The 26,541-nt window shown below is 42.1% G+C and overlaps 1 protein-coding gene across 1 annotated transcript in view; it reads left to right on the forward strand.

Annotated features, from left to right (window-relative positions):
• LOC128408715 (uncharacterized) overlaps positions 1 to 26,541 on the forward strand; it is a 75,951-nt gene that overhangs the window by 10,653 nt on the left and 38,757 nt on the right. The window contains exons 7-14 of the mRNA XM_053378739.1: positions 1,524 to 1,600; positions 2,957 to 3,174; positions 6,914 to 7,079; positions 8,306 to 8,512; positions 9,062 to 9,223; positions 21,271 to 21,351; positions 22,822 to 22,984; positions 26,131 to 26,205. Of these exons, the coding sequence (XP_053234714.1) occupies positions 1,524 to 1,600; positions 2,957 to 3,174; positions 6,914 to 7,079; positions 8,306 to 8,512; positions 9,062 to 9,223; positions 21,271 to 21,351; positions 22,822 to 22,984; positions 26,131 to 26,205 (1,149 nt within the window). The remainder of the gene's footprint in view (positions 1 to 1,523; positions 1,601 to 2,956; positions 3,175 to 6,913; positions 7,080 to 8,305; positions 8,513 to 9,061; positions 9,224 to 21,270; positions 21,352 to 22,821; positions 22,985 to 26,130; positions 26,206 to 26,541) is intronic.

The raw sequence follows: 26,541 nt of genomic DNA on the forward strand, positions 1-26,541 counted from the left end.
TTTTAGGGCTGTATGGAGGGGCAAGACAAGTAGAGATAGCCATCCTCTGATGTCCAACACAGAGTCTTTCACCCCTCACAGTTATTCCTCTGGAAACAGCTCCCTTCTGAAGGGTTGTAAAAACAATACAGAGGCCTGGGCAAAGCGGGTAGTAAAATTAAAAAATGACCTGGGCAAAAGAGGAGAGAGAGGCTAGCCTTCTCCCCGCATGGTACCTGTTTTGTAACTAGCCAGGCTCAGCCATAGAGATGCCATTTTGTGGTGGGTGCTCATGGTGTTTTCCAAATCTGCCCGCAGGCCCAATAAGTTTGGCAAACCCTGCTTTTTTGTTTGTTGGTTTGTTTATTATTTGAATAGTCAAGTTCATGATTCCATGGCAGCTTACAACACTGGATACTTTCAGACATAAACGAAACAATCCTTGTAACATTTTAGACAGAAGGCATCTTGGAAGCTGGTTAATCGCATCAATTCCGTAAAGAGGTGTGCTGAAAGCATTGTTGCCAGTCAGTCTTCAGCAGAGTGGACATTCTATAGGTGCATGAACACTAGAATTATGTTTTCCTGCGTTAAGTTTGAAGGCATGACACCAAATTAATGTAACTTGGAAGCTGCATGTTTAGGGGTGCTGATCAGGAAAATCAGGATATATGAGGCCTCTTATTTTGTGAATCACTCACTGGAATCCAGATTTTATCAGTTATGTGTATATGCATTATTATTCCATGGACACTTCTATTATGTCACTTGGTGGATGGCAAATCATGCAAAAACTATTGAACTATTGAACAATTAATATTGATTTCTGATCCACATAAATATTTATTATTCTTTTTCTACTGAATTACTGAATTAGGTGGATTCAGTTGAAGAAGAAGACGAAAAATTTAGTGCTTGTTTGGTACAGAAACCTGTAAAGCTATCATTGCAGCTCTCTGATGAATATTTTGCCTGCTAATAAAAGATTTCTGAGAATAGATTTTTTGGGTGGGGTTCATTACTTATACAGTGGTACCTCAGGTTAAGTACTTAATTCATTCCGGAGGTCCATTCTTAACCTGAAACTGTTCTTAACCTGAAGCACCACTTTAGCTAATGGGGCCTCCTGCTGCTGTCGTGCCACCGGAGCCCAATTTCTGTTCTTATCCTGAAGCAAAATTCTTAACCTGAAGCACTATTTCTGGGTTAGCAGAGTGTGTAACCTGAAGCGTATGTAACCTGAAGCGTATGTAACCTGAGGTACCACTGTATAATACATATTGCTATTTTAAAAGAACATGAAGATTTCTTCCGTCTGGTTCTAGCAGTGTCCTTTCTAATAAAAAATAAAATAGTACACTTTCTGAAATGTAAATCCCTTGCCAAAAAGATTTCAACACAGCTCAATCATACGCATATTTACTTGGAGATAAATCTTACAGCATTCCAAGTAAGTGTCCATAGGACTGCAGTCTTAAACTTCTAAATTTCCAACTGATGCTATTTAAGCTTTTCAGCTAAGTTTATAATATTTTCTATTTTAGATTTGGAAGTTTAAAGAAAAGAGGATCTCAGAAGAATCTAACATCTATCCAATGTGCAATTATGGCCTCTTCCCCAGGTACATGATTTTTTTTTAATTTTGGAATGAGCATTTAGACTAAACAGTGCAGACTGAGATGCCTGTATATGTGCACCTTATTTCTTTGATGCAGCCCATCACAATTTATGTATGTGAGTTGGAATATACAAATATGTGGAAGTATAACTATGAGAAAAGTATCACCCTTTCCATTTGTGATTCAAGCTTTCTGGTGCTCATGGTAAAAGGTAAAGGTACCCCTGCCTGTATGGGCCAGTCTTGACAGACTCTAGGGTTGTGTGCCCATCTCACTCAAGAGGCCGGGGGCCAGCACTGTCCGGAGACACTTCCGGGTCACGTGGCCAGCGTGACATCGCTGCTCTGGCGAGCCAGAGCCGCACACGGAAACGCTGTTTACCTTCCCGCTAGTAAGCGGTCCCTATTTATCTACTTGCACCCGGAGGTGCTTTCGAACTGCTAGGTTGGCAGGCGCTGGGTCCGAGCAACGGGAGCGCACCCCGCCGTGGGGATTTGAACCGCCGACCTTTCGATCGGCAAGCCCTTTATTTCAGCTAGGATCTGACAGATGTGTGTCTACTCCCTCCCCGTCCCCACCAAAAAAAGTTTACACAAATTCTATTTTAGCTCACAGCTTTACAAATGGAATGAAAATGTTTACTTAGGCTGAAATCCTATACGCTTGCCAAGGATAAGCTCCATTGAGCAGATCTTTTGACAGGCTTTGGGCAGAGATGTGGAGTGAAGTGTTAGGTGATATTTTGCTGCCAGACTTTTATAGAATGATGAACAATTTAATGCTGTTTTTTATTGTTCTGTTGGAGATATTCTTTGTATTGTATTTGATTTCAATTATAAAATATTGTTTTATATTTTTATTGTTGTGAAACTTTCTGGGCCTATTGATAAATAAATAATAGTATGCAATACGTTTAGCAGTGTGTGGTTACACCCATGTCTTGGGTCCAGAGTTTTCATGAGCAGATCCTGGTTCATGTGATGCTCCAACTGGATGGAGAGAGGGAGGAGGTGGTTTTTGCTGATTCCTTTTTCCCTCTGTAGCCCCTGGTGATGCTTGGAAAACTGTGCTGGAGGGTTGAGGAAGTGACCCTGGTTCCTGCAGCTAAAAAGGAGAATGTGTGTGACTTGCTTCTTTCCTTCCACCATTGGCTCTCGGTGTCCTTTCCACAAACAGAAGCAGCCCTTCCATTTGTAGAAGTCACACATTGGATCCAGCCATATATTTCTTGCTCAGTAGTGACAGTTCATATAAAACACCTGGTTCTAGCAGATTTTCTCTTTTTATCAGATTCAAATAATTCCTACAGTATTTTCACATTGCTATGTTTTATTATTGTGTATATATATTTAATGCAGTAGAGAATATCCACACATGGGGAAAAGGTGGTGCACAAATATGGATTTTGATGTCCTTATGCAAAGATACTACTGCTTTTCTGAATGCCATTTCACCTGCTACAACATAAACGGGAAAATGCTATTCGAGATACCAAATGCACATACAACCGAAATTACCTCTTGTGTCTACTCATCTGACGTTAACGTTTTGGTTACTTCCTGCAAAGGCAATGAAAGTAAGTTGTCCCAGAGAAGCTGCAAATAATCCAATGTTATCTTCATACTTATCTCCTTATTTTATGGCACATTTTATTGCTGTTAAGAAAAAAAATACAAGGGTTTAAATCTCCAATTACTGTTAATTTAAATGTGGAATTTGTAGGAATACTTATTTAAAATACTTTTATCTTGCCCTTTATCATCACTGATTTCTGGAGGGGTACATGCAGTAAATTCATAAAATTAAACTTTAGCAGAAATACAATACAGTACTTAAATGACAGCAACTAAAATACCATGGTTAAAAATATTCTTTATAACAGCAGGGCAGACTCCATCCTTCCAATCTGAAGCTTTGAAACTTATAACCAGCAGAACCCTGGGCAAATCCATAAGTTTTCAGTTGGCACCAACCTTGGCAGATGGGCTGCCACCACAGAGCAGGCTGCTTACCGCATCACTGCATAATGAACTTTTCGTCAGAAGAGACCCCAAAAGGGCCTCTGACAATCACAATGAATGTTTTAACTAGTACAGGAGGCACTTCTTCAACCAAATTAATACATTTCATGTATTATTTTATACATCATTTAAACCATCCACATCCTGCCTTTCCTTCAAAGTGCTCAGGATGGCTGCCAATAAATATAAACCCCCAAGTTACCAATGAAAAGTTTGTTAAAGCAGCAGCAAGAAATAAGGAAGAGTTTAATGAAATACAAGCTTCCACACAAGAAAGCCAGAAACTTAATGGGGACAGTGGATGATAGATCACAAGGTGCAATGTAGCCTGCACTATCTCCACATGGAATTACCAATGGTAGATCGTACAAAAATAACTAGATGCACTCTTAGAAAGGTAAATAGGCCCTGAATTGGCTCTGATTCTATTGCTCATGGAGCCAGAAGACACTATGGTCACACTTGCCAATCCAGGAAAACTGCTTTCTTGCTGCTGTGACTACTCTGCTAACAATGGAATTTATAATTTGGTGGGATAAAACATTTCTCTTTAGTCCAAGTTCTCAGTTTTGACGCAGTCATGAAGAGATCAGTTATGGAAGTATAGATTCTGCACCCCCCACAAAAAAAGTTAAGACAAGAATTTTGGAGTTCATGAGTCACAAGCTGTTAACTCTTCAGAGGAATAGGTAAAGGTAAAGGTACCCCTGCCCATACGGGCCAGTCTTGACAAACTCTAGGGTTGTGCGCTCATCTCACTCTAGAGGCCGGGAGCCAGCGCTGTCCGCAGACACTTCCGGGTCATGTGGCCAGCGTGACAAAGCTGCTCTGGCGAGCCAGAGCTGCACACGGAAACACCGTTTACCTTCCCGCTAGTAAGCGGTCGCTATTTATCTACTTGCACCCGAGGGTGCTTTCGAACTGCTAGGTTGGCAGGCGCTGGGACTGAGCAACGGGAGCGCACCCCGCCGCGGGGATTCGAACCGCCGACCATGCGATCGGCAAGTCCTAGGCGCTGAGGTTTTACCCACAGCGCCACCCGCGTCCCCTTCAGAGGAATAAAAAGGTAAAGGTAAAGGTACCCCTGCCCGTACGGGCCAGTCTTGCCAGACTCTAGGGTTGTGCGCCCATCTCACTCAAGAGGCCGGGGGCCAGCGCTGTCCGCAGACACTTCCGGGTCACGTGGCCAGCGTGACATCGCTGCTCTGGCGAGCCAGAGCAGCACACGGAAACGCCGTTTACCTTCCCGCTGGTAAGCGGTCCCTATTTATCTACTTGCACCCGGAGGTGCTTTCGAACTGCTAGGTTGGCAGGAATCAGTACCAAATCAGTAATGGATTTATAAGCAGGCCAGATTTGTCTGTTGGATTTTAGAACTATCTCCTACTTATATTAGGGGGCGCGGGTGGCGCTGTGGGTAAAACCTCAGTGCCTAGGACTTGCTGATCGCAAGGTCGGCGGTTCGAATCCCCGCGGCGGGGTGAGCTCCCGTCGTTTGGTCCCAGCTCCTGCCCACCTAGCAGTTCGAAAGCACCCCGAAGTGCAAGTAGATAAATAGGTACCGCTTTATAGCGGGAAGGTAAACGGCGTTTCCGTGTGCGGCACTGGTGCTGGCTCGCCAGCTGCCACTTCGTCACGCTGGCCACGTGACCCGGAAGTGTCTTCAGACGGCGCCGGCTCCCAGCCTCTTGAGTCAGATGAGCGCACAACCCTAGAGTCGGTCACGACTGGCCCGTATGGGCAGGGGTACTTTACCTTTACCTTTTACTACTTATATGAGATATAGACCTCCTGCAGCATTCTAATTGGGACTTCAGATTTGGAGATTGTTATCAGTAGAATTTAAAACTGGATGTTTGCAGATAGAATTATTTGGGGCTATGGCTTAGATCCAAGAAAGATATTGCAATGATAAAGCCAGACTAGATGTCACTCAGGTCTCTTTCAGCTTTAGAATTTTATGACCTTACATTGTGTTTGTTAAAACTACTGGAGAGTAATTTGCAGATATAGAGTTGGATCAAAGTCTTTGTACAATGTACAGAAGGAGTTTCTACCAAATCTCTTTCTCTGCACTTCTCAAAACCTAAGCTACTTAAATCCCAAAACCCCACTCCTAACTCCTCACACTTTCAGCCAAACCATCCACAACCTTCTAATAAAGTACCGTACTTTTTGCACCATAACACTCACTTTTTTCCTCCTAGAAAGTAAGGGGAAATGTCTGTGCGTGTTATGGAGTGAATGCCTATGGATGGCGGGGGGATCTGCTGCAGTCGTGAGCAGAGAATCCATGGTTCCCCTTCCTTCCCTCCTCCGTGGCTTGCTTTGAAACAGCAAAGCGGGAGAAGAGCCGCTGAGTGGGGAGGAGAGAGGGACAGAGAGCCTGCTTGCTTTAAAGGAGCAAAGCGGGAGAGGAGAGGAGCCGCTTACACGAGTGTAAGCAGCTCCTGTCCGGTTGGCTCCTTTAAAGCAAGCAGGCTCTCTGTCCCTCTCTCCTCCCCACTCAGCTGGCTAAATAGCAGCAAAGTTTTTCAGCGAGCCAGGGAGGAGGGAGAGAAGCAGAGCCTTTAAAGGAGCAAAGCGGGAGAGGAGCCTTCTCCTCTTATACCCCTCTTCTGCATTATTAACAGCATCCTTCTCCATCCACCCCATGCGTGTTCCTTGTCCCTTGAGTGCTTTTCCTTCCCTCCCCACTTAAAACGTGGTTACAAAGCACAGATCCACATGGATCCTCAGGATTTTTGCATTGGGCTACCCCAAACTCACCGTCAGATCACATGTCTGTGGCCACAGCATGAACCACAAAAATCATACATCCACTGTTTCGTTTAGAATATATTTTTTCTTTTTTTCCTCCTCTAAAAGCTATGTGCGTGTTATGGTCGGGTGCGTGTTATAGAGCGAAAAATATGGTAGTTTGTGGAGCTGTCATAAAAAGTAAGGAAGCAAGTCAGATCCCCTCTTTCCCCTTGTAATTCAAGCACTAAACATAGGATAGATCTTGACAGAACAGTGCAAAGCTGGAGACTGGAGTGTCCTCCTTAGCCAAGCAAATAGTGACATGATAGAGCGATCCAGGTGAGTTTCCTTGCACAGAAGTGGAAAGCATATCACACCTTCTCTAACATCCTAAAACTGCAACTGAAGAAGCCCTCATAAAAGGAAGGGGTTGACATACCCAATTTCAAACACTGATTTCAGCAACAAAACCTGTGGATCCAACTCTGTAACCATAACTGAATTGTTACAGCTTTACTAATTTCGTGTCTTCCTGTTATTCTTTTTACTCAGTAAAATCTTGGAGTGACCAAGGCTCTTTGCTGCACACATTTCAAGGTCATTCGAAAACTGTCACAAAGCTTCTGCTGCACCCAAACTCTTCCTCTTTATTTATCTCTGGATCTCTAGATGGATCAGTCAAACTCTGGTCATTTGATACAATGGACATTTTTTACAGGTAGTTTAAACAAGGTAGTACTCCCTAATTTATAAATATATGGGTTTATATCTGGAGGTGGAAGGGTACCTTTGCATCCAGTTCATACATTTTACACACTAGGAGGTTGACTAGCATTTCATAAAGCTTCTAAAATACTAATGTTGTAATCCTATGTACACTTACTTGGGAATAAGCTCCAATGAACTCACTGGAATTGATGTCTGAGTGAACATGTATAGGATTATACTATGAATTTGTTTTAAAATTCTCCCCCCTGAATATATTGATTGTCAAAGATATTGTATCACGTACTTTGTACAATTCACTATAAATCGTTCAACAAATTATATAATTATAATGATTTTTAAATGGCTTTTGTAGGGGCTGGTGTTATATATTGCTTATAGTAGCGTTTTTCTGTTATATTTGCATATGATACAAACCGTAATTACCTGTTGTTACAAAGTTCCTTCTTTTTGCTGGCTGTTTGACAAATGTGCCAAACTGACTAATGATGTTGCCCTCATTGACTTAGCATCAGTATTTGCACATAATGTGGATGATGAGGACAATTTTAATGAATCTGATGTGCTTCCAAGAGTGTCATGTCATGAATTTCAACCATGGACTGGCTGAGTGCAGAGGAGTGGTGGGAGGCACTAGCTGGGGAACCCCCAAGGGAAGAAGGCTCAGAGACAGGGGATTGGTGGTGGAAAGACAATGAGTGACCAGAGGGAGCAGACAGGGAGGAAGAGATATTGGAAGCTAAAGAGGCAACAGGGTTTAGTAAGCAGGAAGAGGCTGTGTCAGAGAGCAGTCCAGAATTAGAGACAGAAGCAGAGGCTGAGTGGAGGCAGGCTGCTGAAGAAGCCAGAGAATCTCCCCCCTCCTGCTGCAACCAGCTTCCCTCCCCATGGTCCCCCAGAACATGCAGAGAAATGAAGAGGGCGGAGCAAAGAGAGACAAGGCAACAGAGCCTTAGGCTACTGGGGAAGGATCCTGGGGAGGATCCTTAGAGAGCAGTGGGAAGGCGGGTACCTTCAGTCCTCACAACTGCCTCACTGGAGCAAGACCTAGTGGGAAGAGTTGCTGTGGTCACTAGGCCTGCACTGTTTTGGTTTCTTTGAATTAAAAGTTAACTTCACTGACACCAGGTGTTTTATGGCTGATCTACTCCTAACTCCAGCTCCCAGCACTTTTCTTCAGCTCACATCTGGCCTATAATACCATTCTTTTATATCCAGCATATCACCGTTCAAAGAAGGAATACGTTGGATTGGCACAGTGGATGATAATTTTCTGTACTGCTGTTCTCCCCGCAATCTTCATATATATGATCTGAATTCATTTACTACCTTTTGGACTCGTTTCAACAGTCCGATAACTAAACTCTACGTCTGTAGTGCACATGAGAAGTCCAGCAGGGTGGTTGCTATGGGTGCTGACAACAGGTATGTTGAAATGTTGGGATTTCTGTAAAACAGATTTCTTAAAAAGCAAATTCTTACTGTTTCCAGTGTGAACACATTGTGATCCTTCCAAAATAAATATATTACTATCTGGATGATATAACTCTGAAGCAAATGGTTCAGAGTCATTCCATACATATCTACTCAGAAGTAAGCCCCACTGAGTTCAGGAGGACTTATTTCCTGGTAAGTGTGTATTGGACTGTAGCCATAATATCCTTATGCTAGTATCTAAAACTGAAAGCAGTTTCCTAAATAAAGATGACTGCATATATGGGGCCCTTTTATGGCAATGTAAAAGAGTTCTTTTTAAAGCGTATACCAGTGTTTCCCAAACTTGGGTCTCTAGCTATTTTTGGGCTACAAGTCCCATCATCCCTAGCTAGCAAGACCAGTGGTAGGGATGATAGGAATTATAGTCCCAAAACAGCTGAAGACCCAAGTTTGGGAAACACTGATGTATATAATAGTTGACCTATAGTTTTTTGTTTTTTAAAAAAATTCTGTTTGCTCTCTGTTTTCTTCCCAAAGTTTAAGAATATTCTCACTTCAAGACGGGGAAACATTATGCACAGTTCTGCCACCTCCTTATCCTCCTCTGATCCAGCCAGTTCTAAGTTTTACCTACAACCGAGCCAGTGGAACTGTTTTCTTCCTCCTGACACCTTCAGAAATATGGGTCTACACAGTAAGGTAATCATGCTAACCGTTTTGCTTGCCATTCCAGTTACTGCATCAATCCAACTCTTACACAAGTGTGGTTCACAATTTGTTCAGTGTGTGAGGAAGCCCTGATGAATAGGAAGACAAAATAACATCTTTTATCGCTTTTGCAGCAACTGCACCAGCTGCCTGTGATCAACTGCACCCAGTTCTAGGTGCTAGTGCTTACAGCCCATCATAGCATCAAATCCATATATCTTACCTGGTCACCTCTTTCCACATTAACTCATTTCTAACTAAGATACTATTACTAAGAGCTACACTGTTTACGTTCTTTGCATTAGATGAAATCAGCAGCAGCAAGAAGCAGGACTTTACAGCCATTAAGAACACAAGAAGAGCCTGCTGGATCTGGTCAGTGGCCCATCCAGGCCAGTATCCTGTTCTTACAGTGGTCAACCAGGTGCCTATAGGAAACCAAGAAGCAGCACCTGAGCACCAGAACACTCTCTCCTCTTGCAGTTTCCAGCTACTGGTATTCAGAAGCTAGTAACTACTGATGGCCTTATCTTCCATGAATTTGTCTAATCCTCTTTTAAAGCCATCTAAGTTGGTGGCTGTCACTGCCTCCGGTTTGAGTGAGTTCCATAGTTTAACAGTGTGCTGTGTGAAGAAGTGCTTCCTTTCATCTTCCCTGAATTGCCCAGCATTCAGCTTCCTTGGATATTCATAAGAACATGGGAGAAAAACTGTTCTCTGTCTACTTTCTCCATGCCATGCATCGTATTATAAGTTTCTATCCTGTAGCCTTCACTCGCCTTTTTTCTAAATGAACAAGTCGCAATTGCTGCAATCTTTCCTCATTGGGCAGTTGCTATATCCCCTTGATCATCTTGGTTGCCCTTTTCTGAACTTTTTCCAACCCTACAACATCCTTTTTGAGGTGTGGCGACTAGAACTGTGCACAGTGTTTCAAATGCGGTCTCACCATAGATTTGTATGGCATTATGCTATTGTCCCTAAGGCTGTCAAATTATCTCCCTTGGAAGTCAAGACCTGTGAGGCAGGCTACAATCCTAATCCCTCACTGACTGGGGTGGCAATTGATGCGGTAACACAGACAGCACTGTATGCTCCTCAGCCCTACCAATTTGACTAGCCAGGGCAAAAAGGGATGGGTAGGTAAGGAAAATGCCCCTTCGCTGTCCCAACTTCTAGGCAGGCATAGTGGAGAGGCTTAGTTTGAGTCTAATTGCTGTCATGTGATAGCAGGACCCAGTAGAGCCTATAGCAGCCAAGCCCCCCTCCCCAAATGCTCCATTTCAGGACTTTTCATTGACAGGGATATCACCAGTGGTAGCTTCTGCCTTCCATTTGGGTAGATGCATTGGTGTGTTTCTCGCTGGTAGGGGCTTCTCTTCTGATAGAGCCAGGCAGGACTGGACACCTCCTCTAGCATGGCAGATCTGGGGTGTAGATTGCTCTTCCTGGCAGTTTGCTAGCTGGAACTGTCTATCTGTCACTGGGTGAAGATTGGGGTCACGGGGTAGGGGAAGCTTCCACTTGCAGGTTATTATTGGGGTACAGTAGCAGAGGGCAATTCAGTCAAGCACCATACAACCATGTGGTTGCGGACAGAGTAACAGTGGCATAGCTTCAGTGCCACTTCTTACCTGTTACAAGCTTTCATCTCCTTCTTTGATTGACTCATATCCATCATGGGTAGCTTTCAACAGAGAATCATTTCATTAGCCACTGCTCTTTATGAACTTTCAAAGCAGCTGTGAATCCCTCTTTTTCCATGTGGTTACTTATTTACTTATTTATTTAGCATATTTGTTATGCACCCTTCACCAAATGGTCCCAAGGTGAGCTACGTATAGCAATAAAGCAGTAACTTAACAATATCATATGTACAATATTAACATGTACATAGAACATTCCTAACAGCCTAAAAAAAAGCAGCTGATGAACAAATGCCAACAGTTCAACATTAAACCTCACCTGGAGGTGAGGCTGGAGTCCTAGAGCCTGACTGAATGCGGGGCTTGACTAAATTATTGTTTTGCTGGCTGCTGAATTATTTTAAATTTCTTGTTTGCTGTAAAAAGTATGCTAGTCTCATACTTTTTACTTTTAGTGGTTTTATGTTGTGTTGTGGTACTTTTACATAAACTGCTTTTAGCCAAGGAAATGCAATATTTAAGTGTTTTAAATAAACAAGTTGAGTAGAGTAGGTTAAAGAACAGGCCATTTGTAATTTGAGGCCAAGAATGTGTGTATATAGGCCCCTTCGGTACTTCTTCAACTGCAGAAACAGAAACAACATGGTGAAGCCTAATGCAAAAGGTGTAGGCTCAATTTACTGTTCCAGTTTACAAGGCACCTCTAGCTTGTGCTTCTCAACTCCACTCATCCAGTTCCCTCTGTAAAACCTTTTGTTGCGCCCTTTCAGCTCTTGCCAAAATGACATTGTCTCACACAATGTGCTCAGTGAATTGTAGCATTTGTGGCTTAAACATGAGCCCTGGTGATTGATAGTAATCATCCACCCTTAATTCCAAAGAATTAGTTTGGATTAACTCTCGAGAGATTTTTCCCCCTCTATTGGGTGATGTTAGCAAGTGACATTGGGGATTTTTGAAGCACCTCAAGATTTTACTGTTATTAGGTGCTGAAGGTTTTTAACAGAAGCAAAAAATAAATTTGCTGATGAGTAAGATAAACTTGCATTCTCACCGTAATATTGAAAACAGTTGATTGGTCAGTTGGTATGTGTTGCTACAAGTTAAAAGGTATAGAAAAATGAAATTATATTTTTAATGTTGTTCATTCTAAGGCAAAGAGGCAGTGAAGTGAACATTACCTAAAAATACTGCATTACTTGTCCATATTGACCGATCTGAGGCACATTTTTAATGGCATTTGATTTGTAGACATCAAAGTCAGGACCTTCTTAAAGATGGTACACAATTTAAGGAATCTGTCCCCAGGGAGACGTTTCATCTGTCCCCATCTTAGTTGCATGTTGATAGCTTTTAAATATTTGATTTGTACAGCTTTAACATATTGTTTTATGCTGGTTGCTGTGTACGATGTGTGTGTATTCTTGGTTTCTATATTTTTACTTCTGGATATGAAAGCCACTCTGATTACTTGTTTAAACAATATAACAATAACCTGAAATTAATTAAATGTTCTGGATTTTGAAGAAGGAAATGAAACAATTGAGGATACTTATGCCAGTAGAACATGATAGTGTTATAAATATGTCAACTGCCTGTGTCTAATGCTCTGAGGCTAAATATATGTACAGTGGTAGCTCAGGTTAAGTACTTAATTTGTTCCGGAGGTCTGTTCTTAACCTGAAACTGTTCTTAACCTGAACCACCACTTTAGCTAATGGGGCCTCCTGCTGACACCTCACCCTGAAGCAAAGTTCTTAACCCGAGGTAATATTTCTGGGTTAACGGAGTCTGTAACCTGACGCGTATGTAACCTGAAGCGTATGTAACCCGAGGTATCACTGTATTTGCAGTAAATTTGACTGAAATCCAGTACTTTTTATGGCATTTTCCATCCTAATATTGGTGCTCTCGTAATTTTTTTTTAAAGTGAATTCTTTAGGACATTACTTGAAAATTGGTTGTCTATAAGTGGAGTTACAGTGTATTCTTTTTGAATAAGTCCTAACTGTAGGCCTATATAATTGTACAATAAAACTGAATGTGTCTCCTTAGGGAAAACAAACAGCTGTGTCTTCCCTGTCCACTTTAAGTTCAGTAGAGGACAAACCATAATGCCTGAAATGGCGGGTGTGGGTTTGAATTTAATTAATATGGGATGTCTCCCTTTCTCTGTGTAGATTTCCTCCTCTGCTGATGTGTCATTGCCCAGTTCAGAGGGTTCTTCCTGGCTGGGACAGTGGCACCTTCAGTAATATTAGCACCTCCAGTGATTAACTTCAAGTACCTGTGATATAGTAGGCCTAGTTCTCATACAAACAGCAGGTAAATAAGTGTCCGGGCTGTGCCATTTCAGACTGCAAGTGGGGGTTCTCATGGGATAACATTCAGGACAGAGTGGCTTGCCTGGTGGGGCAGTGCCGCAACAGTGTTGTTGTTGTTGTTGTTAACATTTCTACACTGCCCTTCATCCAAGGATCACAGGGCAGTTTACAATATAAAATCACAAACAGACATACCATATTAACAAAGAAAAACAATTCAACCCCCACCTGCTGCCCACAGGACACCATAAAGAAGTACCTGGTCCTTTCCCACCACTCCTCCTTCAGGGTCTTCTGTGCTGTTCTCATGTGCCCCTGAAACTGCTCTTCTAAATAAAGGAAGTACAATGTGCAAAATAATAAATGTGCATCTGTTGTTTTAATGATAGAGATGTGCATTTTTAAAACGTGGCAAACTGTATTATGGCTCTAAAATGGATTAGTAAGAATTGGAAATGAAACTTTTGAACAGTAGATCACACACACCACAACCACTGTAGTGTATTTGTGGCAAGTGAACAGTAAACAAAACAATTTCCTTAATTATTATTGCATTTGAGTCTATGTTGTTTAAATGTTGCCAAATCCTTCCTTTGCCCTAAATTCCCAACATCTCAGTATCATTGTGCCTCCATTATACTCCTCTGTCCTTATATCAAGGCAAAAAAGGTCTTAGTTTCACATATTCGCTCGTAGGACCTAAACTGGTTGTGACTGACCAGGAATGAGACCTTGGGGTCATCGTAGATAGCTCAAGAATGATGTCAACCCAGCAACTGTGAAAAGGGCAAATTTCCATGTGAAGAACCCTTAGAAAAGGAATGAAAAATAAACCTGTGCCAAAAGTTTAGGGAAGCTTTTAATGTTTGATAGGTTATTGTATTTTAGTGTTTTGTTGGAAGCCGCCCAGAGTGGCTGGGGAAACCCAGCCAGATGGGCGGGGTATAAATAATAAAGTATTTATTATTATTATTATTATTATTATTATTATTATTATTATTATTAATATAACAATGTTGTTATACAAATCTACATTTTGGAATACTGTGTACGCTTCTGGTCACATCACATTAAAAAGGGATTTTGTAGAGTTGGAAGAAGGTTCAGAAAAGGGCAACCAAAATGATCAAGGGAATGAAGCAACGCCCCTGTGAGGGAAGCCTTGAGACATTTCAGTTTAGAGAAAAGACAAGTAAGAGGCAACATGGTACCAGTGTATATAACACCATGCATGGAATGGAGAAAAGTTTTTCGCCTCGTGACACTAAAATTCACAGACAATCAAGTGAAGCTGAAGATTCAGGAAAGCGGCATAGTTAAATTATGGAACTTGCTCACATGAAAGGCTACCAACTTCGATGACTTTAAAACATGATTAGATGCCCTCGTGGAAGACAGAGCTATCAGTGGCTTTTGCTATGTTCTTCCTCCATGGTTTGAGCCATTATGCTTCTGAATACCAAATGCTGGAAACCACAGATGGGGAGAGTCCTGTTGTCCTCAGGTCCTGCCTGTGGGTTTCCCACAGGCACCTGGCTGGCCACTGTGAGGAGAGGATGTCAGACTGGATGGGCCACTGGCCAGATATAGAGGGCTCTCCTTATGCTCTTAGGTGCTGCTGCTTGTCCTTGCACATGTTGCTCTTTAAAATATTGCTGAGCAGATGCACACCTGTCATATTAGTTCAAATATGTTTAAAAGTGCAGTGGAAATATATCTGGGCTTTGCAGAATTTGGTAAATGTATGTTTTGCCATTGTATCTTCAGTGAAAGACAATGGTAGAACACTGAGGCACTTCAGGGAATCTCTGCTGTGGTCAAAATGGAGCTTATTCCTGGAAAATGGTAGGTATTACCTCCTACTCAGATTTTCCTGGCCAAAGGTGTGGGGACCATTCCTGAAGTGGCTTATAGGAAAAGAATGGCTGAGCATGTTAGGAGAGGCTCAGAACTTACAGGGTTAAGAGTTCTGAGTGATGACGCCTCACATTCTGAGGGCGGGCTTAGAACACTGAAGGGAGTGGTTTCTCTGTGTTCTTACAGTGTGCGTGTTAGCTCCGTTGAGAGAGCAAGCAACATGGGCGAACTGTCGCCAGGAGATTTATAGCTGTTGTGTTTTGCTAAGGAATAAAGACTTTAAGATAAGGAGACTGCTGCGTTTCAGCCTGAGTTATTGCCTTCGCACGAAGAACGTTCAAGCTTCTGTTCCGCTGTGTTTTACGCTCTGCTGAGTCAAAGGTCCCAGGGGGGAAGACCAGAGCTGCGCAAGAGAAGTGTGCCGGACCCCTGGACGTCATTGACCCCCAATAGAGCAGTCCCCCAAATGGAACATGATGCAGGGAGAAAACCCCAGATGAAAACAAAATTAAAGCCTGATATATGATGAATGCATTTCCTCTGCAATAGCCTGTCTGGTGTTAACTTTTGAAGCAGGGTTAGTTAGAATCTAACCATACTGGTTTTCAATATTTTTATTACTATTTTTTTACATGCATACCCCACTTTCCAGACTTTTGTAGTTTCAGTTTTTAAGAAACTTTAGAATGTTCAAACTCACAGTTCTATTCATAGAATAGTTGCATTTCACATTCAGCAACTTTTGTTGTGGGTGTGAAATGGAAACCGGTGCACCACTGTGCACACTAATATTTTTTGTATATAAAAGGTAAAGGTACCCCTGCCCATACGGGCCAGTCTTGACAGACTCTAGGGTTGTGCGCCCATCTCACTCAAGAGGCCGGGGGCCAGCGCTGTCCGCAGACACTTCCGGGTCACGTGGCCAGCGTGACAAGCTGCATCTGGCGAGCCAGCGCAGCACACGGAACGCCGTTTACCTTCCCGCTGGTAAGCGGTCCCTATTTATCTACTTGCACCCAGAGGTGCTTTCAAACTGCTAGGTTGGCAGGCGCTGGGACCGAACAACGGGAGCGCACTCCACCGCGGGGATTCGAACCGCCGACCTTTCGATCGGCAAGCCCTAGGCGCTGAGGCTTTTACCCACAGCGCCACCCGTGTATATAGGCTGCCCCAAAATCTTTCCAAAAGGCAAAATACGGTAAGGCAGGGCAAGAGTTATTTAACAGAGATAAAATCATGATTGATCCTGGGACACTTAGAGCATATAAATATGTTTCCTAACCAGCCATAATAGGGTGTGTTCAATTCTATTCCAAGAACGATGAACCTGCCAGCTTACCCCCTTTGAGCAGAAGACAGAGAGGTTTGTTTTAGCATTAATTACCCCTCTTCCTTGAAGCCTTGAAAAGCGATATCTCATTTTTGCCTTTGTTCTGGTCAGTTGCAGCTTCTCTGCAGCTTCATAAGTAAAGTTATCCATTAAAGTAAACTGGATAAAGCTATCAAGAGCTGAACTTGCTAGGTTTTGAAACATGGAAACTCATAAGGGATTCCTCAATGAACAGACTGATAACAGCAGATAAACGTGTACAAGCTTGCATGCTAGTATTCATGTTCTGTAATGAGCAGCTGGAGGAGAAAGTTGTTTGTGTTCTGTGAAACAGTTTAAATGGGTCACTGGAAATGCTCAATGGACCACGCACCTTAGAAGATGATGCCCAAACCCTCCGCCAATGTGCAAGGATTCCTCATGTGACTCAATGTGGAAAGGGTTGGGTGAAGCCAGGAAGTTTTATAATGAGTTGTGAACCTTTTGAGCTTGATTTAATTAAGAGAGTTAATCTCAATTACATCAGAACTATCTAGCAGATGAAAAATATTTCAAGCAGCTATCTAGCTGCTGAGGCTTGGCAGCATTTTTTAAAAACATCATCCTTTCTACAAATCAGTCTCAGCAAGGGTATATACATGAGAACATACAAACAGAAGAATAATGTTTTTCAGTACTGCTTGGCAGTATGAAGGCCTGTGCATACTTTTTCCTTTCAGCGTATTTAGGAATAAGATCTGAATGAATGGACATACTAAATTAGCTACACTGGTTTCATTGTCTTGATTATGGTTGATCTCATATGTCAATCGCAGAGGACCCACAGAATCTAGAGAGTATCTTCTGGATTTCCAGCATACCTGATTCCTTTTAAAAATTAAAAAAATTATTAAAGGTTTTCAACCTAATGTACCATAAAATTCAAACTAGACTAAAGAGAATAAAGCAACCCAATATATCAAACAGAAAGAACTAAAGAAAAAGTAAAATACATTAGTAATAATACTCAAATGATCCTCATAAAACACAAAATTATAAATATATGTAGCACTCAGTATACCTGATTTATGAATTGCTTCTGTTCTGCAACATTTTGTAAAATTCTGTACAAATTATAACAATCGAGGACTAACAATAGTTTGGATGGGAAGGTGAATTTTGCCAATTCTGTCTTACCATGAAGCGCCCAGCACCACCATCCACTGACTCTGGTCCTGGGAGTTGGGGAACCCTCCAGAATACAGTGGTACCTCAGGTTGCAGATGCTTCAGGTTACAGACGCTTCAGGTTACAGACTCCGCTAACCCAGAAATAGTACCTCGGGTTAAGAACTTTGCTTCAGGATGAGAACAGCGCAGCGGCAGCAGGAGGCCCCATTAGCTAAAGTGGTACCTCAGGTTAAGAACAGTTTCAGGTTAAGAACGGACCTCCCTCCAGAACAAATCAAGTTCTTAACCTGAGGTACCACTGTATTGTGGGAGATAGTGATGGGGGCTGCTGGGGAAACAGGAGAAACCACCTTCTCATCTCCTCTGCCAGCAAGCTCCTTCTGCTGAATCAGAAGGACCTTTTCCATCCAAGGCACAAGTCAACTCCATGGCAAAGAGTTCCTTTCACCAACACCAGCTGCATTCCTGGGCCAGGGACAGTAGTAGTAATAGTAGTAGTAGTAGTAGTAAATATTATTTATTTATACATACCCCGCCCATCTGGCTGGGTTTCCCCAGCCACTCTGGGCAGCTCCCAACAGAATATTAAAAACATGATAAAACATCAAACATTAAAAACTTCCCTAAACAGGGCTGCCTTCAGATGTCTTCTAAAAGTCAGATAGTTGTTTATTTCCTTGACATCTGATGGGAGGGCGTTCCACAGGGCGGGCGCCACTACTGAGAAGGCCCTCTGCCTGGTTCCCTGTAACCTCACTTCTCGCAGTGAGGGAACCGCCAAAAGGCCCTCGGCGCTGGACCTCAGTTTCCGGGCTGAACGATGGGGGTGCAGACGCTCCTTTGGGTATACTGAGCTGAGGCTGCTTAGGGCTTTAAAGGTCAGCACCAACACTTTGAATTGTGCTCGGAAATGTACTGGGAGCCAATGTAGGTCTTTCAGGACCTGTGTTATATGGTCTTGGCAGCCACTCTTGGTTACCAGTCTAGCTGCCAGTCTAGCTTAGTCACAGTGGTCCATGCACTGGTAGCTTCACTGTTGGATCTCTGCAATGTGCTTTATGTAGGTCTGCCTGTGGGCTTGGATTGTGAGTTGCAGCAGGTACAGAAAGCAACAGTAAAGTTGGTGGCTACCCACAAACATAACACCAGTTCTGGAGGAACTGCACTGACTGTCAGTTAGCTACCAAGCTCAGTGTGTTGCATTGACATGTAAAGTCCTATACGGTGTTTGCTCCACTGCCTACCCTTGTGAACACCAGCCCGGTATTTGAGATTGGGTGGACATTAAAAACCCTTGTAGAAATATTTTCCTCTACTCAGGCATTTGGTTAGTTGATTGGAGATGTTTTGTCACTCTCATGGTGCAGTAAAGTAAGTTTGATTTATTGCTGTTGCAGCTTGATTTTTTATTTATTGTTGTTTTATTTCATTATGTTTTTATGTTGTGCCTTGCTGTTGGAATTTAATGAGCAGTGGGTTCTAAATTACCTAAACGCAGCACAGCTCTAAATTACCTAAACACAGCAAAGTGTTTAGGTGCTTTGAATTTGGTTTTAAAAATACTGGAAAAAAACACTCAGAAGATTTTTGTATAAAAGTAGATGATATGACTTCTGTATTATGAAAGTGAGTTACTACCATTTGTTTTAAATGTAGCAAGAATGACAGACTTATTATGTCCCAGTTTGTTCCTATTGTTTGGTAATGAATCCGTGTTTCATTTTACACATTCAGTGGGATAATGCGTAATTGCAAATTAACATGTGACAAACATAATGCTTGAACTCATGATGAGCCATTCTAATAGTCACATCCCTTAACGCCTTGAGAAAATGGGGTTATTGCTTAATTAAGTTACACCCATTGTTATTGATGCGTTGAAGATTACTATTGAGGACTTTGTACGTACTAAGGAACAAATCTGCCGAAAGCATTAACACTGAATACAATTTTTTTTTAAGTGGGTAATTTGGCTCAAAGGGAGAGGCTGCATGGTGAAATTAAGCAGATGAAAATTTAATGAACTCAGAGTTGTATTTGATGTAGCGCTATGGCAAAGGTTCCATTGGTGCAAGGATTTTCCTTGCAAAACAGAACCTTCTCCCCCCTCCCTCCTTAAATCTGCTGTGGGGATCCCCAAATCCTCCTGAGCAGATCTGGGAATCATGTGGGCCGAGGAGAGGAGGATGTTCTCATTGCACTATCAAGAATCTTTGTGCTGCCTTCCACTAATGCAACAATCTCATTGAATTTGGCCCTCATTGGCTTAGGCTGTGTACAAAGCACTAAGCAAAATACTCAGGAGCTTGTAGTACAGAATACCAGACACGCCAAGTGTCCCTATTTTCCAGGGGCAATCCCAGATTTAAAGAAGTCACCCCAATTTCTTATTTGATCCCAGAATGGCCCACTTTTCCTTAGGATGTCCCTTTTTTCATGAGAGAAATGTTGGAGGGTATGGAGTTATGCAACCCCTGAACCACTATACAACCTTTAGAAAACACTTGACAAGGCAGCACTGTATAGGGAAGTTTTTTAATGTTTAATGTTTATTATGTTTTTATGTATGATGGAAGCAGCCTGGGACAGCCCAGTGAGATGGGTGGGTATAGATAGTAAAATTATTATGGTTTGTTGAGACAGAGGCACTCTTCCCTTTTGTAGCTCATGTTCAAATGTTTCTTCCTTAATAACTAGCAATGAGCTAAATCTAATGGCTTTTTGCTTATATAAACTACCATAAAAGTTGTCTAAACTGCCCTAAAAGTGAATTTTTAGCTTTTTATGCCACTGGGGATTTAATAATGAAATTCTGTTCTATTAACCCTATTGATTTTCAGTTACCTTATGTAACTGTGATTTGTGGTGTAATATGCAAGGATTTGAGTGGTTATATTGCTTTGAGGTTTGACTAACTAGATCCTAAACTGTTTCTAATCTAATATTGTAAATGTCACTGACATTTATAATATAGGATGTGCTGTTTATTCTGGGAGTGTGTGAAGCCATAAAAAAACAACAACAATTACTTGCTGAGCCAGCAATCCTAGGGCGTGCCCATTTGAACAGCAATAAATAAATTTTGGTAGTTTCCTGTGGAAGTTGAGTGGAACTTTGGCTTGGCTTTCTTCTCAGAGGTTTGGCCAACCACTCCTGAGATGCAGTGGTCATGTGAGTGTGCTGCCACTGCATCTAAGAAGCGTTCATCTTGCTGCTTGCAAAAGTACCTCCAATAGGGAAGTTGACCGTGAGTTTTCACCCTGTAGGCATGAGGGCAGCGTGGCAGTCTTGGTTTCCCCCCCTGCCCTCCAAAAAGGAAGAAAGTAAGCTTTCAGGCAATGAAGAGGTGGAGGAGAGGTTCAGCTCTTCCCACCCATTCTCTGCAATGGACCTCAAGTCATTGTTAAAGAAGGCCTTATCTTTGCGGATCACTTCTGTGGGGAGGGGATAGCATTCCCCAAATGCAAGTCCCTCATGATGAGGTTTCCTTTTCCAGAGAACTTTAACTTTTTGTTAGTGTGGGGGATGCCTGGAGCCCCCAAAGCTTCCCACTCCTTGCTCAGGTGCCTTTATCTCTATGATAAAACGGAGGAAGATTTCTTGAAGGTCAGAAAGACTCCTGCATGATCTCAGTTTAACATTACAGTAGTGATTTATGTAAGTTCAGAATGTTGTGGAAGGTTTTAACACCTGAAATGTGCTTTGATTCTAGGACTAATCCAGCATGTAGAGCAGCAGTGTGGACTATAGGAGAGCTACAACAACACTTGTATAGGAAACATCCCTTTGCTTCGTAAGTTTCCTTAATCTCTTTGGTAGTCTTTCTAATTGTTGTTGAACTGCTTTTTCATCTGGCGTAGGCTTCAGTTCATTAAATATTTTTGTCTGTTCAAACCCTCTTTGGCTGCATTGGTAGAGTGTATTAATCCAGTTAATTTCTTCAGGAATAGTTTTGAAGTAATTTCATTCTACATGTCTAGAGCACCATATGTGATCCCTAGTCAACAGGGAGTAATGAATGCGAATAGAATTATAAAAAGGGTTTACAGATAAGAAGATGCTTATATTCAAGAGATTTTACATGCTGAATATTTCTTACATGACAACAGAATCCCCTGTCCTGGCATCCTGGGGTGTCAGAATGAATTATTCACTTCATTAGTGGGCATGGACTTCAGGCAGACCTATAGAGGTCTGACTGAGTCATAAACTCTGCCTATGGAAGAAATGACATTTGCATTTTGATGAAATTTCAGATGAGCAACAGGGAAAAAATTGTTTTGAACAAGTCACCATTTTAGATTGGTGTGTTGATAAGGCTATAATGCATGTATCACACACACACCCAAAAGGACAAAGAAAAAACACATAACAATATTATTATTGTTTTAACATGTTGATGTTTACTGTCCTGGGCTTCTTTGGGAGGAACGGTGGGATGCACATGTAATTAATTAATAAATATTTTAATTATTAAAAAGCAAAAATTATATGAAAAAGGGTTCTTTCTGCAGATATAGTTTTCTGTGAGATTCCATTTACTGAATATGGGGCCCCAGCTTTTTGAGACCCATGGGCACACATGGGATTTTTAAAAGGAGAGGAAGAGGGGGAGATGTGGACAACACCACAAAATTGCTGTTTCGGGAGGCTTTGCCAATAGCAACGTGTTGGCAGTAACCCCGCTTGCTCACACTATGTGTGCTTCTTGGGTGCTGGAAGGGATGCAGACAGGCTGGGAGGGAAGGAAGGAAGGAAAGAAAGAAAGAAAGAAAGAAAGAAAGAAAGAAAGAAAGAAAGAAACTACAAAGATCCCCCCCAGAGAAGATGGAGAAGGGAGCCGCCCCCCTAAAAAAGACCCCAGAGAGGGAGGAAGCAAGTGTATTATCCGACATCCAGAGAGGAGGTGGCAGCAAACAAGCCAACAGACCTCTCAGAGATGAGGAGGAGGAGGACCAACTTCCTCCAGCAAATTCCCAGAGGGGAATGAAAAACAAATACTGAATCTTTCCACCTGCCCCTTCCCACAACTGGCAAAATGAGATTCAGGAAGGAATACAGAGGCTTTCAGGGTGCTGAGGGGCAGGGGCTTCACAGGTACCATTGTACCCCTGGGTGCTCTGCACCCACTGGTATTACTATGTTTGGTGCAGCAACTTTACTGGCCAAAATTCATGTAATACTGGTCTCTTGTGCCCATGTCACTCGTATTGCATCCAGTATGTGCTCCCACCTTTGAAGTTGCCTCAATATGTCTTCCTAGCTGTATTCAGAAGAATGAACATTTTCAACATACTCGAAAAAGAAATTTCAGGACTTCAGTGAAATGCGAATGCCTCTGCAGCTTGTCTTCACCATTGTGCTACTTGATAGATGAAGGAGTGGTGTTTGCAGATAACCAGGAATTTCTGGTTCTTGGCATGCAGGTAAAAAGCCAGATGATATATGCATAAAATTAATTTAATGAACTAGATTTGTACTTGCCAGTAAAGGTTAGTGTGTATACATTTGCATGCTTCATAGGGGTTGGAAAGGCAAATGCTGAATTGACAAATATTTACAAATTTGGTGCTTAAGGTATGTCCATAGGCTAAGCCAGCTTCTTATGGACTAGTGTTAAAGAAACTAGCACCCTCCAGAATATGTTAACCATTTTAATCTGCTTTATGCAGTACCTGCTATGGGGGATTTTCCAACTTCTTCCTTGAGGAACTGCCTGAGGACAGAGGTGTGTGTGGGCAGGGGAAATAGGGCAGGCTTTTAGAAATGCAGAGCGGTTACAAAGACACCCAGAAAAGCTTATTAAGATAACATCCAAATGTAGTCATATGAAACTTAAAACCCTCAAATTAACAGATTATGCATTTGATACAAAGCATCCTTACATTATTGTTGGTCATTCATCCCACTTTTCCCTACTCCGGCAGGCAGTGCCTTTCCAGTGTCAGAGCCAGAGGTCTTTTCCTGATAGGTCTCCAGAGGTCCTTTTTAGGATCCCTTACATTTTAGATGCTAGGGTCTGAGGTGTGTGTTCTGCTCCCTGAGCTATACAGTCATACCTCATGTTATGTACGCTTCATGTTACGTTCTTTCAGGTTATGTCCCGTGGCGAAACCCGGGAAAGGGTTGCTTCCGGGTTTCACCGCTCGCGCATGTGCAGAAGCGCAAAATGACGTCACGTGCGTGTGCAGAAGCGGCGAATCGCAACCCGCATGTGTGCAGACGCGCCATTGTGGGTTGCGCTCTTTTCATGTTGCGAATGGGCCTCCATTCTGGCGGGAATCAGTGTACTGAAATAGTCCTTTCCAGTGTAAGGAGGTGGGCTAAGGTTTCTAAGTCAAGAAGATAAAACAAGGACACCGGGAAGCTGAACAAGGACAGAATTTAATGTGATTGGCCCCTGTGAGGAACAGGATATTGGGCTACATAGCCCTTTGGTCTGATCCATCAGGATAGGAAGGGAGATTAGGGGATTAGGGAACCTCAGCGGAAGTTTGCAGGGTCAAGAAGAGGAATGAGCGTGAAGGATGAGCAAAAGTCTGTAAACTACATGCCTGTACATGGCTTGGTGTGCTTTGAATGGGAAGTGGATGTAGTGGCAATGGGGTGGGGGTGGGAGAGAACCAATCACGGTAAGGGGAAATGAAGGGAGAAAAGCAACCAATAAAGTTATCTGGGCCCTGGACATTCACTAAGCTCAGTAGAGGAGCAACAATTCCTGGTACAGGATTCCAGGTTAGCTTTTAAGAAGTCCAAGATTTGAGTCCACTCTTCACTGCTGGTTTTGACACTAGGATATAGCTAGGGTATAGCTAAGGTAAGCTTTTCATTTAGTTACTCAAGTCTGTGCTTCTAATGGATGGTGATGAGCTTGTATTCATTTTATATATTTATATTCATTAGGGTGTATTTCACAGCTTGTGGGTTGATCCTTTCAAGCCAAATAAGCATTAATAATGATATTTGTGGTTTTGGTATTCTTTTATAAAAAATAATAATAATAATTTGTCATGGTAAATTATGAAAACATTAAAAAAAAAACCACGACCACAGAAAACAGTCAAGAGATGTTGTGTAAAACCCAGTAAGAAACAGTCAGTTATAGTCAGCATTTTGAAAAGTAAGATTACTTGTATGCTTCTGTTATACTCTCACATGAAAACCAGACTTCCACACAAAATGCATCTCTAGCTGTTTGGCTACATAACACATTTGTTCAAGAACAATTTCACAGATTGCTGACCCTGAAATCTGAAACATGAATGCTACAGCAGTTTGCAACAAAGCATTAAAAAACCTTGTATAACTTGTTTCATTATGGAGTGATTTAGCATCTGAAACTTTGTTAGTTTGTAGATCAAATAGTTAAAACGAAACAGGTTGAGTACAGAAAGTACAGTAATTGCAATTATCTTACTGGCAACCTGTCACTGTGCTCTAAAAATCTGCCTGATAGTTAAGAAATTTAGAAATTTGACAGTGGACAGATTATGGAAAAAAACATCTTAGAGCATAATTCACACAGTGCCCTCCCCACCCCCTGCATGTGAAGCTGCACCTGGGGGAGGGGATCAGCATAGGTCTCAATGAGATTATTTTCCATCTCTCTTTTACTTTACAAGCTTAAGTGTACATAGATTTCCATGCCTCGGTCATCAATGAGAATAGGAGGCCAGTAATTCACCCATCCTCCTCCTTCCCACTGCACCACCCTGTAAAATACAGTGGTACCTCGGGTTAAGTACTTAATTTGTTCCAGAGGTCCGTTCTTAACCTGAAACTGTTCTTAACCTGAAGCACCACTTTAGCTAATGGGGCCTCCTGCTGCTGCCGTGCCGCCGGAGCACGATTTCTGTTCTCATCCTGAAGCAAAATTCTTAACCTGAGGTACTATTTCTGGGTTAGCGGAGTCTGTAACCTGAAGCGTATGTAACCCGAGGTACCACTGTATTCAAGTCTCATGGAAGCTGTCTAGTCTTTATTTATTTATTAGAACAGAGCAATAAGTAATGTCCTGGGATCTCCATGTCTTTGACTTTATAGGCACACTCTAATATTATGGCATTCTGGGGGAAAGCTGTGGGTGTTTGTAGGTGTGGGTGTTGATGGATAGTGTATGTATGTGTGTCAGATTTTTCATCTCATTGAACCTAATGAGCCATCGTTCAGCCTGGACACCGAGATCCAGCACCGAGGGTCTTCTGTTTGTTCCCTCACTGCGAGATGTGAAGCTACAGGGAACCAGGGACAGGGCCTTCTTGGTACTGGTGCCCATCTTGTGTAAGACCTTCCCATAAGATGTCAAGGAGATGAGTAACTATATAACCTTTTGAAGCATAGCTGTCAGCATTTCCCTTTTTTAAAGGGAAATTCCCTTATTCCGAATAGGATTCCTCACAAGAAAAGGGGAAAGCTATGTTTAGAAGACATCTGAAGGCAGCCCTGTATAGGGAAATTTTTAAGGTTTAATGTTTTGTTACGTTTTATATATATGTTAGAAGCCTCCAGAGTGGGTAGGGCAACCCAGTCAGATGGGCAGCGTACAAATAATAAATTGCTATTATTATTAAAGGATGGACGAATTCTATTTCTCCACACATCAGTACAGAATTTGGTTTATTATGAAATGACTGCTTATACAGATCCAGTAAGTATCTTTTTTCTAATCTTACTTTTCTCAACAATATGTAAAAAAAAATTTTTTAGTTTAAATATAACCCTTTTTAATGTACTGCATATTTTTGAGAACTGACGGGATTGTGATAAGATCATCACGTTACATTAATTGGACCAAAAAGGCTGCTACAAGAAGTGTCCTACATGTATTATCTTGAACTGCTAATTGTCCTCCGCATAGCATATATTTTAAAGGGTGAGGCACACCACGTGCACTTAATTACCATAATCTAGTTGTTCCATGTTTGCACAAAATTTCCTCTAGGCAGGGCAAAGCTGGGAGCAGAAAGGCATGCCCCTTTCCACA

The sequence above is a fragment of the Podarcis raffonei genome, chromosome 2, assembly GCF_027172205.1.
Source record: "Podarcis raffonei isolate rPodRaf1 chromosome 2, rPodRaf1.pri, whole genome shotgun sequence".
NCBI classification, from domain to species: domain Eukaryota; kingdom Metazoa; phylum Chordata; class Lepidosauria; order Squamata; family Lacertidae; genus Podarcis; species Podarcis raffonei.